The sequence below is a fragment of the Diplotaxodon limnothrissa genome, linkage group LG11, assembly GCF_057381915.1.
Source record: "Diplotaxodon limnothrissa isolate DT_005_m linkage group LG11, D_limnothrissa_male_GT1.1, whole genome shotgun sequence".
Taxonomy (NCBI): domain Eukaryota; kingdom Metazoa; phylum Chordata; class Actinopteri; order Cichliformes; family Cichlidae; genus Diplotaxodon; species Diplotaxodon limnothrissa.
Window position 1 is genome coordinate 20,769,430 of NC_140606.1, and position 12,847 is coordinate 20,782,276.

Below are 12,847 nucleotides of genomic sequence, written 5' to 3' on the forward strand. Positions count from 1 at the left end.
CATGTATTTATAAGTCACACTTGTGTTTGAATCCTGCAGCTTATCACACATTTGATTTCTATGTGTGACACCTGCAAGTGTCCAGAGTGAGGACAGACTGAGGGACCCACTGCATTACATCATCTGTGAGGCTTTGCACCCCTGATGATCCACCAGGACAATCTCAGCAGTATGTGAGGAAGAGGAGGAGGAAGAGCCAGCAGCAGCTGACAGATGGAGAGAATAGACAGACTGTTCCCTGTTTGTGAAGGACTGCTAGAAAAGTTTAAAATAACTAATTGTCTGTCCTGAATCAGTCTTATTAGGTAATGTTCAAATAATTTTATCATTCCAGTGTTTCCAGTGTGGGAGAAAGTACTCAGGGCCTTCAAGTTACGCACTATGAAAGGCAGCAACAAGTTTAATGTTCAGAAACCTAAAGTCTGTATCAGCAGCAGAATGGAACTAAAAATAAATGTTTGTTTCAGTTCTATGAAGCTTTGAGTATTTTGGATCAGTAGAACTGCTGTGTTTGTTGCATCATATTGCTGTAATTGTTTATATGCTTTATATATTCTGAGGTAAGTTGATCTATAGTGTTACATCATATTCTATAAGGATGTTATGTGTTTGTATACTTTCTGCCCAGTTTGACCCATTTAGCAGACGTCAGCCTGTTTAAAGCTCTGATATCTATTCTGTATGACTTAAAGCAGTTATGACATGGTCTGATTTTCTCACCCAATAAAGGAATATTTAATACATCAGTCTACTCTTCATTTTATCAGAAACATATATGTACTATTATATATTGTACATATATTTATTAGTTTCAGATGTAGCCATTCTTGTATTTTGCTTGTTTACATTATTGTATTTTTGCACAACTCTGTTGCTTGTGAAGCTCGCACACAAGAATTTCACTCACATGTGCTGTACCAATGTACCTGCACATGTGACAATAAAAGTGATTTGATTTGAAACAGCTCACAGCTTGTACATTTTCTTTTTACACATGTATGTAAGCATTTGAGCCAAATTTAGTAATGCCAACATACTGAAGGAACAACATTTGTCTCTTATATATGATACACCTATATATGCACTGTCAATATACATTTTGAACCAGCTGCAGATGTCAGAGTAACAACTGACTGACCCCCACATAAAGTGCGTTACAGTAGTCAACAGGGGAAGAAATAAAAGCATGGATCACGGTTTCAAAGTGCTGCCTAGAAAGAAACGATTTCACTCTTGCCAGTCGCCTTAAATGATAAAAATGGACTGGTCCAACTTAAAACCAAGGGCAGTAACAACAGGTTTAAAATAAACCTCCAGGGGTTCCAAATGAAAAGAAGAGGACTCACAGGGGCCACTGGGTCCAAACACCAACAAATCTGTTTTCTTTTCATTCAAATTTAAAAAGTTTAGAGCCAACCAAGCTTTAATGTCATCTAGGCATGTCAAGAGAGGTTTTATTCAGATGCCATCCTTCGGCTTCAGTGGCAAATAAATTTGGCAGTCATTCCTATATACTTGTCTTTGAGTGAAGATTTAAGGTGGTAAGACATGTAAATAACTGCAACTTGAATCTGTACTGAAGCTCAGTATTTGACAAAGAGTTCATGTTCACTGCTGTAATACCTAATAATGACTAATATAATAACCATAATATTGGCCATATTATATTTACATTACCAAAGTGATATGACTTTAGTCTCATGAACAACATTAGCTAATTGTTATTTACTAGCTAATCTTAAATGACTGTTCAGTACAGAAATGAAGCCCAAAAATCATGTTTTACTGTCCTGTGGTCTCAGCCTCAGATACTTATCAAATCACACAAAGCTCTTGTAGAAACAAACAAACAAATGAAAAAAAATATGTTCTCCTTCATTTCTGTCAAAAAAAGTTGTATGACACGTTTCCAGCTGTTAGTATCATAGTTGCTAGGCAACCTGGGAAGCGCAACGGAGACTAGAGCCCATGTGTTTGCAACAAACTTGCCGTTTATTTTACAAATCGAGCTCAACACTGCCCCTAGCGTCCTGGAGCACTTCCGTTGTGATTTGGAGTTTGCATGTGTTTTGAATTTTGTACGTGTTTTGGATTTTGCACGTGTTTTGGATTTTGTACGTGTTTTGGAGTTTGCACGTGTTTTGGATTTTGTACGTGTTTTGGATTTTGCACGTGTTTTGGATTTTGTATGTGTTTTGGAGTTTGCATGTGTTTTGAATTTTGTACGTGTTTTGGATTTTGCACGTGTTTTGGATTTTGTACGTGTTTTGGATTTTGCATGTGTTTTGAATTTTGTACGTGTTTTGGATTTTGCACGTGTTTTGGAGTTTGCACGTGTTTTGAATTTTGTACGTGTTTTGGATTTTGCACGTGTTTTGGATTTTGCACGTGTTTTGGATTTTGTATGTGTTTTGGATTTTGCACGTGTTTTGGATTTTGTATGTGTTTTGGAGTTTGCATGTGTTTTGAATTTTGTACGTGTTTTGGATTTTGCATGTGTTTTGGAGTTTGCACGTGTTTTGGAGCTTGTACGTGTCTTGGATTTTGTACGTGTTTTGGATTTTGCATGTGTTTTGGAGTTTGCATGTGTTTTGGATTTTGTATGTGTTGAGGAGTTTGTGCGTGCTATTTGGAATTTGTAAGTGTTTTGGAGTTTATACATGCTTTGTCTCTAGGGGCCACCGTACTTACTAGATGATTTTCTGTGAGTTGGGTATTTTGGAAGTGGCAATGAGTTCACCGTGCCAAGTACATGTGGAGACCATCAGCTGCAGGTACACCTAACTGTTGCCAACAATCTAACCTCCAATCTAACTGTCCCATGTTTGAAATGTTGAATGAAATTATGTAATCTAAACAAGTCACTTTACGATTCATATCCATAGTTGCTATTTGACTAATAAGGCATAAACCTGAGATCAGACACATATAAGTATTTTTATAGTACTTTTAATGAAAGACAGTGTAATATTACTGACTTTGTTTTAAAGAAGTTACCATTCACTTGTTTGTGACTTATATTTTGACTCAGGTTACTTCACAGAAGATGGCAGAGTGTCACTCTGTTCAGATTAACTTTAAATAGACATGTAAGTCATGTCAGTCTGCTGCTGCTTTCTGAGAGGCACAATCATTTACACCTGACCTGTGAAAATAGAAAAAAATGCCAAATACAAAAGCATCCAAAGTGGCCTTTCCCCTTTTATGCTAATCCTCAGCTCTCTGTTCCTGTTACGCATATCTACACACAATAATGGTCGAGATTTTCAAAAGAAAAATTTAAATATCCTGGAGCTGGGTTTTGTGCACAGTTGAAAACTCTTGAGGTGCAATTTCAGTATACCAGCAGGAGGGCAGTGTCAGAAGCTGTGTAAAATACAGTAGGTTGTGTGACAAAAGCACAGACAGCACATAATGGTGGGGGAAGGAGTTAAATCCACTGATTTCCTGTTCTACATGTGGAGAGCACCTTTGACAGCATGTTTGTATTAATACTTATGCCGTCTTCTCAAAGACAGGAGTCCAGCTGCATTCCTTTCTCATGGACTGGAACTGTGATTCAGACGTCCGTGGTGAATCTTTGTCGACACTACAACATAACCTACATAAGTTGCCAATACCATTATCACCATTTGTGCTTTTGTGTGGTGTCTTTATATGTTACTTTCCATTTCATATTATTATCTTAGTGGGTGGATTACTTTATATTATAATTGTGGAAAACTACAGCACACGAGGAGCAGGAGGCGAATGTAAGGTAAGTTTGTTTTTGTTTTTTTCCCCCAGAGAGATATTAATGAGTATTAGGATTTCTGATCATGCCACAATAGGAAACTTAGTTATGGTTGTGACATAATGCCAATGTAGCAACCTATCATCTTGTTTATTTAACTGGGGGTAACTGTTAATCTAAATAGTGCTGATCACATCATGTGGACCTATGCAAAAACAATAGGGACATGTTCTCATTCACACATTCTTCATCTATATGCTGATCTACTTTGGTTTTAGTTTGTTGTTTTCCATTGAGTGATTAGTTCCTTCTCTAATTCTTCTCTCTAATAAGCAGCAACCAACCACCCAATCAACCCAGTGACATCATACTCTCTTACTTCAGTGCTACACTTAATACACAGATTGTTAAATCCAGTTTTTCAAACAATGTTTAGTCTGTGACAGGAGTAGGTGTACATTGGGGTTAATACTTTACCTTACTATACTTTAGAGTAACAAGAATGTGTGTAAGAGGTGGGAACTCATAGCCTTTTGTGACTGACCTTGTTGCATTAATATTTCTGGGAGTTCCTTTCTCAAGGCCCAAATACAGGGAGGAGACTATTTAAATAAACTGCTGATTAACTATTGTTTGGGACATTTTACTGCTAATTGCATCAACAACACAGAAAATAATTCTTCCTGTTAAAAGGGAGTCTTTCCTTCCCACTGTTGCCAAGTGCTTGTTTATTATGGATCTTTTGATTGTTTGAGCTTTCCTTCTATTACAGGGTCTTTACATAGCAATATAAATCATCCTGAGGTGACTGTTGTTGTGAATAGGTACTACATAAACATAACTGAATTGAATTCAAGTTAATTTGTGTAAAGGTTCTGACGCCTCTTCAGTACAATTGACCTTATTTTAGAGCACCGCCTCATTTTCTGTAAGTGCCCGCACATGTATGCATTTATTATAATAAGTCCCTAAATATAAATGTAATGCCCTCTCTAGGTTTAAGTTATATAAATATCTGGAGTAAAGTACAAAAGTTTTCTCAGATTTTCTAAAAAGGTTAGGTTTTCCAAAATTTGCAAAAACTTCCCATTGTTAGGGACCTGCCCATGTTCTACCCACGTTAACTTAGTTTCAGTATTTCAGTTGTTAAAGTTTCCCAGATTATGGCTCAAATATGACATTGTCATCTATGGAAGCAAGTTGGAAAAGGTTTAATAAACCAAGGTGTCTTTTATTCTGGTTAATTACCATAATATGCCATAACAGGCCTTGGCTCAGTTACATTCACTGATGATATATGTTTTTACCCAGCGGCAGCTTTGCTAAATATACCCGTTGTACTACACACACCTTGACAACCTGCGATCACACTGGGCTCATTTCATTATGCTGCATGATGGGATTTCACCACATGCAAACGGGTTTAATTAAGCCGAAAGTTATTAGTCAGTGGAGTGTGAGTGAATGGATATGTAAATGTGCAGTGGTGCAAAGAAAAATCTGATCGTATGTATAATTGGATGCAAGATAAAGAGGCTTAATAGCACGGTGGTGAGCTTGCAGTGTGTCATTAGCTGACAGATAGATGCAATGTAAACATGATTGCCTACAAGTTTATTCAGACAGAAGTGATCGGATTATCTGAAATCATTTTCACAACAAGGTAAAGACAAAAGGCCAAAAAGTTAAAATAAAGATCTAGAATTAATAAGAGATTTCATTTCAACAAGTTTCCTCTTAACCTGTAAAAAGTTCAGAATCACGTTATCGAGACTCTTCCTTGTTCTCTCCTGCCGAGGAGAGAGGAAAAAAGCGAGTGAGCTGTGATGAAAGAGTGGACTGAGTGGTTTTGACAGGACATTCGACACCGTCTTCTCCGTCACACTGCTTCACTGTAGGCCTTGACTGCGGTGATTTAGCTTCAGACAGCTGTCAAGTACAGAGTAAGAGGAAGGCGGAGGAGGAGTGGGTCGGAAAGGTGATGGTTTAAATCCCCAGACTGAATAGGGCAAAGGTAGAAAAGTGAAGGTCTCTAAAATCAAACTCCAGAACCTAATATGGTTTGATAGACACATCAAATCAAACTGATGCGGTAATGCTAAATAGATGTGAATTGTTAAAAGAAGGTTCTAATAATTTACATGATAGCAAATTAACAACCAGTTAACTATAGCTGACGATCATTTATTGCTTTACCAGATGCTTTGTAACCCTCATGCAAGCTCCTACAAGCTTTCAGTTCTTGAGGGGAACAGACCAAGTGTATGACAGTGATACTGACAGTGAGAACATTTTGTTTGCTCCACACTTTGGAGGGAAAAACATTATGGTTATGTACCTTGCATTTATTTATACACTGAGACATGCCTTCGGTATGATAAAGGGAGCCTAAATCGACAGAGGATCTTCATGAAGTGCACAACTGGTGCTGACTGATGCCTGACAAACTGTCAGCCCGGGTGTCAGACAGGACGGATCAGTTCTTCTAACCAGTGGACTAGTCAAGTATTTCCCTGGACATGGTGTTGTTCTGTTGCTGTTCGGTTTGCTTATAAGAGATCATCTGATTGTTGGGATTTTCTCTGTTTTCTTTGTATTATTGTAGGATCTTTACCTCACAATATAACATGCTTTGAAGCAACTGTTTGACTAACAAAATAAATAAATAAATGGATAGATAAATAAAATTGAACTGAACTGCATCACAAACTTGAATTAAATTGAATTCAGTTTTGACTTTTATGACTTTTTTTATCACCAGAAAAAACAGATAACAGACATAAGATTATATTTAATAAGTTTGCTTTGCCTCATTCCCTGTATTGAAATCGCCCAACCACACAGTCAGACATGATCATCAGTAGCACCAACACTCTTCCCTATTATCTCATGAAAGGTCATTGTTTATTTGTAAAGTTTCTTTCATGAAGTTTTGTGCTAGGCTCATCATAGGACCAAGGAAGTTTTTAGAGAGGAGTCTCAGAGGTAATATTCTCTGGGAATAGAGCTTATGATATTCACACAGATATGAACAAATGTGCACTTGATTTCAGCCAAATGGCAGAGAATGCCAATCACACAGATGGACGGAGGAGACCACCAGCAGCTTTGTTGGAGTTAGTGGGGTTCAACACATGTACAGTGATATGAATACCACAGCTATCGCTTCCTGTGACCTACATAAATATCTAGATATCCATCCAGATTTCTTTGTTTTCTTTTTTTCTGTTCATTAACATAAATATCGAATCTGCCAGTCACATGACAACAGCTCCATATATTTGAGCATCCAGACATGGTCAAGGCAACCTGCTGAAGTTCAAACAGCAGGGGGAAGAAAGGTGATTTCAGTGACTTTATAGGTGGCATGGTTGCTGGTGCTGATGAGCTGGTCTGAGTATTTCAGGAACTACTGACCTACTGGAATTTATTTATTCAAAGATACCCTGAAAGCACAACTGAACCTTGAAACAGCCTTCCTGCAGCAGTAAAAGACCATACTGGATGTCACAGCTGATAATATGAGAATGAGGCTACAATTTCCCTGGGTCATGGAAACTGAACAATAGAAGACTGGAAAAACACCTTGTACAGAACAGAGTCAGCATCAGTAACCACAGATGTGACATTGGTTGCCAAGTGGCTTGCAGAGCATAACAATATTGTAGGTGAGTGGAGAGAGGTTAAATAAGTGCAGTGCATGTGAGACTTGACGATAGGATCAGGGTCCTTCAGCATTTACCTGGAATTAAGGAACCCAGAGCCACCCACCATTATATAACATGTAGTGGTATTGTAACAAGTTACTAAGTGCACTTACAGTATTGCTCAAAACAACAGGAAGCACTAGCTATACTTTAGTTATCATAGTGTGTCTAGGTTATAATCATAAAAGCATAAAGTTTTAAAAATCTTGGTTTTTGTTAAATTACTTTTAAAATCTGCCACACTTGGAGATATGAGAACAGTGGTAAAGTTAGGTTAGTGCCAGATCAGGCGCCAGTGAACCGTTATCCTCATCCTCTCAGTCAGCACACATGGTTTAAATTAAGAAGAGGAAGACGACTAGGAGGAAGGTGAGTGACAGTTATCCTCCACCCTCCATCTGTCCAAAATGTCAGGCAGCAATCTGAGAACCATCAACCTGATGGACAAGTGAGGAACACGTGTGTGTGTGTGACCGTGTGTGTGTAGCAGATGAATTACAGGCTCCAAGTGACATTTTCAATTGAGTGGTATTTCCCTGTAAGTACAAGGCTGAATCTCACTGCAGCAGGTGAGTGACGAGTTTGTGACAGTCACAAACTATGTAATTTCTACTCTCTTTCTTGCTCACACACACACACACACACACACACAGATGTGCACATGTGCGCACACACACACAATTATGACCAGCAACAGTAATAATTATGGCTGATGAATGAGTAAAAAAAGAGAAAACTGGCAGAGTAAAACACTTGATGTTGATGGCCATTTAACTCTTCAGTGTTGGAACAGAGACAGCACACACACGCACGCACGCACGCACGCGCGCGCACACACACACACACACACACACACAAATAGAGGATTCTTTGAAGCTATTTCTTCCCACCCTGTGTTAATAATGGTGTTTTTGAAAGTGCTGTCAATCAACTGGTGTTTGTACTGCACACCAACAGAAAGACGGGTATAGGATGTGAGATAGTTTTGCATTCAAAAATAACTTTGGTGATTTGTTGAGACGGGCGAAATGGAAATGCAAAAATGTAAAAATAATTTACTCTGTCACTAAAAAGTTTTTACAACAACTTAAATTTGAAACAATGTTGAGAGTGTCAGAAGACTGGATTCAAACAATGCCTGATAGTCACTGTGGTACAATCGACCCACAGTGCATTCCTATGGATAAGCAGCTGCACTTGTGGATGCACTCACAAAATAGGAAAATTCTTTAATAGTTATTGAGATGATTCCATGATTTAAAAGTGAAAAGATATCCTCACCTCTCTTCTCTGGTAAAGCAGATATGCACTTAGTTCATTGTTAATCTTTCTTTCAGAATTTTTTATTAATGGTAAAAGCTGAAGGAAACAAATTTCCACCGTTTTTAGGGTTACATAAATCCTGTCATCTGTGGCACCTTCAGGCCATGTGCAGTGGAAGAGACCAGAAAGAGAAAGAAATGTCAAAAGTTGGATTAAGACAACAAGAAGTCAGATACCTGGTTTCCACTGACACAGTGACAGTGTGGAGACAGTTCTGCCTTAGCACATTTTCAGAAGCAGCCCACATTCATGTGGGTTTGAGTACCAAATGTTACCCAACATTACACAGCATTAGTTAGTTGGGATTATTTCATTGGCTCATCAGTCTCTCTACCAGAAACACAAGAAAGAAAATTTGGTAAAGGAATCAAAAACAACTTTTCAAAGTCACACTCCACAGTGCCACACTTGTTTGTATTCAATAGTTTGTTACACACTGTATCTGATTGCTGTGCACTGTCAGCACTATGACTTCGACATCAGCCTAAACCCTGAGCATCTGTAACATCTGAAGAGCGGGAAGTGCCCCTCCAATAAACAGTGAAGCGTGCAGAAAAACAGAGCTGCAGGCCCTCTCTTCTTTTTATGGGAGAAAAGTGACAGAGTCAGTAGATTCTATATTAAGGTCTTTTCCAGTCAGTGTTCCTACCCTGAGTCATCTCTCTCTCCTCTGCAGGCCATCCCGCTGCTGTCAACATGAGGCCAGGCTGAAATATCAGACCGATGGCTGTTTTTAAAAGTCTCACACCAGCCAATCAATCAGCTCCTGATATATTCTCGCACAATCTTTTTTTAAACATTTCTTACAAAATCACGCGTCAGGTTATTCTTATTCACTGTGAAAGCCAAAACACCACAGAAGAAGGTACTCTAGCCAGAAGAGTATGTGTCCGTCATGGTAGGAAAAAGCATGATTTTGGCCACACTGCTGCACCGTCTTTAAGCTTGGAGAGCTGCAGGCTTAAAGTTTGCACTATATCCAGGGGAAAATCAGAAATGCATTTCCTCTGATAATGTAACATGCTGTGCTCTATTAAAGTGAATTGTATCCTGTATTTGATGGTTCCAGCATTTGAAACGCAAGGAATTATTATTTTTCCTTATTTTTTTGGCTTGTAACAAATGTTGTCAAGGTGTCTTTATAATTGTAACACAAATTTCTCGTGTTTTACAAAAACATCAGTTAATCAGGAAAATAATAGATCCTCCTTAACAGAGCTGTTAAAATCTGCAAAAATAACCTTGTCTATGCTTATGTCACGGTCTGGAGGGCAGACCGTGGGGGATGTAGGAGAAAGGACCCAAAACGCAGACTTGATGGAATGAACAGTGGGTTTATTTACAGTGAGGTAAATGTACACCACACATTAAATCTCCAAAAGTGCTCCCTCGACTCCCGTGACGTGTCTTCTCCCAAGTGCTGGTATCCCGTGCTCTCTGCCCCTGTGCCTTCACACACCCCGTGTGTCTTGCAGTCCTGTGTTCCACTGTCCTCCTGGGGAAAAACACAGACACAGCCGTTATGGCACCAACTCCGGCAGGCATACACTTTAACAACACTAGAAACACTGACATGGAGTCTAACTCAACGATCCTGCGCCGGAGGAAGCTCCATCGCTCTGTTAAGTAGCTCCCCCGACGATCCTGATCAGAAGCAGGTGTGTGGTAAGCTAGGCGTGACCAGCAGCTGGCAGGGCCACACCCATCAGGCCTGCAGGTGGCTGTCCTTCATCCTCCAGCCTCACATACATACACACACCAGCATTGAACACAAGAACACAGTGCAGCAAACATACATCCAATACACTAATAACAATAAAGGTCCACACTGTTCACGAACCCCGAGTCCCCGGAACCGGGTCCGTGACAGTACCCCCCCTCTAAGGGTCGACTCCCGACGACCCCAAAACAAAACCACAGAACAACCAACCCAGGGCGGGTGGCGGGGGGTCCAGGACGGAGGGCCCCAAAACCACTCCGCTAAACAGCCACCACAAAGCAACAAAAGAAAAACACAGGTCAACAGTCCAATCCCCCGGTCCAGTGGCAGCAAACAGTTCTGGCGGCCGATCTGCAGGACGGCAAAACGGCAAAAAAAGTTCAGGTGGCCTACCTCTAACCCCGTGATGGAAGCAGAACGCTTCAGGCGGCCTGCCACGGATCCGGTGGTGGCGGCGCTGCTCCTCCGGCGGCCTGCCACGGGTCCGGTGGCGGCGGAACGGTTCTGGTGGCCTGCCACGGGTCCGGTGGCGGCGGCGCTGCTCCTCCGGCGGCCTGCCACGGGTCCGGTGGCAACGGCGTTGCTGCTCCCGCCTCAGCACCACCCACGATTCCCGACGTGGCGGCCGGGCTGCAGGACGTGGCGGCCCCTCCGGCACGCAGACCTCCAGCTCTGGCTCAGCGGATCCCTCCGGACCTCCGAGCTCCTCCGGTGGCAGCGCGGGCTCACCAAGCTCGCTGAGCTCCTCTGCTGGCAACGCCGGTCCCTCCGGCTCGTTGAGGTCCGCCAGCAGCGGTGCGGGCTTCTCAGTGGGTGGCTCGCTGGGCTGCTCCGGCTCACAGTGCTCCTCCGGCTCGCCGAGCTCCTCCGGCATTAGCTCGCTGGGCTGCTCCGGCTCACAGTGCTCCTCCGGCTCGCCGAGCTCCTCCGGCAATAGCTCGCTGAGCTCCTCCAGCATTAGCCCGCTGAGCTCCTCCGGCTCACAGTGCTCCTCCGGCTCGCCGAGCTCCTCCGGCAATAGTTCGCTGAGCTCCTCCAGCATTAGCCCGCTGAGCTCCTCCGGCTCACAGTGCTCCTCCGGCTCGCTGAGCTCCTCCGGCATTAGCCCGCTGAGCTCCTCCGGCTCACAGTGCTCCTCCGGCTCGCTGAGCTGCTCCTGCTCGCTGAGCTCCACAGCTGGCGACGCGGGCTCCTCCCGCTCGCTGAGCTCCTCCGGCTCGCTGAGCTCCTCCGGCTCGCTGAGCTGCTCCGGCTCGCTGAGCTGCTCCTGCTCGGGCATGCTGAGCTCCACAGCTGGCGACGCGGGCTCCTCCCGCTCGCTGAGCTCCTCCGGCTCGCTGAGCTGCTCCGGCTCGCTGAGCTGCTCCGGCTCGCTGAGCTGCTCCTGCTCGGGCATGCTGAGCTCCACAGCTGGCGACGCGGGCTCCTCCCGCCTGCAGGCCTGCAGGTGGCTGTCCTTCATCCTCCAGCCTCACACACATACACACACCAGCATTGAACACAAGAACACAGTGCAGCAAACATACATCCAATACACTAATAACAATAAAGGTCCACACTGTTCACGAACCCCGAGTCCCCGGAACCGGGTCCGTGACAGTTTACACATGAGTAACAACAACATCTGTACAGGAGGTGACCGCTTTTAAGTTTTTTTATCTTGAAATGTGTTATACAAGTGAAACTTTAAATACAGGTCTTTTATTCGATATGTGCATTTTTAGTGATAAGCAATTATTTTTTGCAGTGCGGCATTGTATTTAGGTAAAAGCTGTGAATACTTACCTCAGAAAGAACACCCGGTGAGAATGAATCAGTACAATGTGGAGTGTTTTGATGGTAAACTCTGTATATTTATGCTTGTACAGTTCCGCTCTGCTATTTGTCAGATTTCTCTCAATAATCAGCTTTTTACCCTCAGACCCAGTTTTCAGCAGCGCTCAGCACCATGTGGAGCTGCAGAGCCCGCAGGAAGCTTAATGACCGTGGCCTCCTGCTCCCGGCGGCCGCTGTGACTGACGGCCTGACGGCTCTTGATGAATGATGTTCTCCGCCTCGACAGACTGAAACCAACGGCAGGCGGTGGGAGGTGATTCAGCTGCTAAACATCAACTCTCCATCCTCTGAGGCCCTGCCACTGTAATGAGCCTGCCGCTCGGTTCAGTGGAGGGCCAAGGGGGCCGAGGCCAAGAGATGAGGGCCGAGCGTGACAACGTGATGGAGCGCAAGCAGCAGAACTGGTAAGGAAATGAGGGAAAGGGGCATGTCACTGCTGTCAGGAGAAAAGCTAATTTCTCCAGGTTTCTCTTTCTAACCTTTAGCCACGGAAACTAGTTTAGCTCCATCTGTCTTCTCCTACTTTGT

At 42.7% G+C, this 12,847-nt stretch overlaps 1 protein-coding gene across 1 annotated transcript; it reads right to left on the reverse strand.

Annotated features, from left to right (window-relative positions):
- Positions 1-10,643: 10,643 nt before the first annotated feature.
- Positions 10,644-11,762, reverse strand: LOC146622662 (uncharacterized). The gene has a single exon (XM_085364893.1). It carries the CDS (start codon positions 11,760-11,762, stop codon positions 10,644-10,646), a length of 1,119 nt encoding a protein of 372 aa, XP_085221019.1.
- Between the last annotated feature and the right edge of the window lie 1,085 nt (positions 11,763-12,847).

Excerpts from the sequence above, each read along its gene's own strand:
- LOC146622662 (XM_085364893.1), bottom strand. The coding sequence starts at position 11,762 with ATGCCCGAGCAGGAGCAGCTCAGCGAGCCGGAGCAGCTCAGCGAGCCG.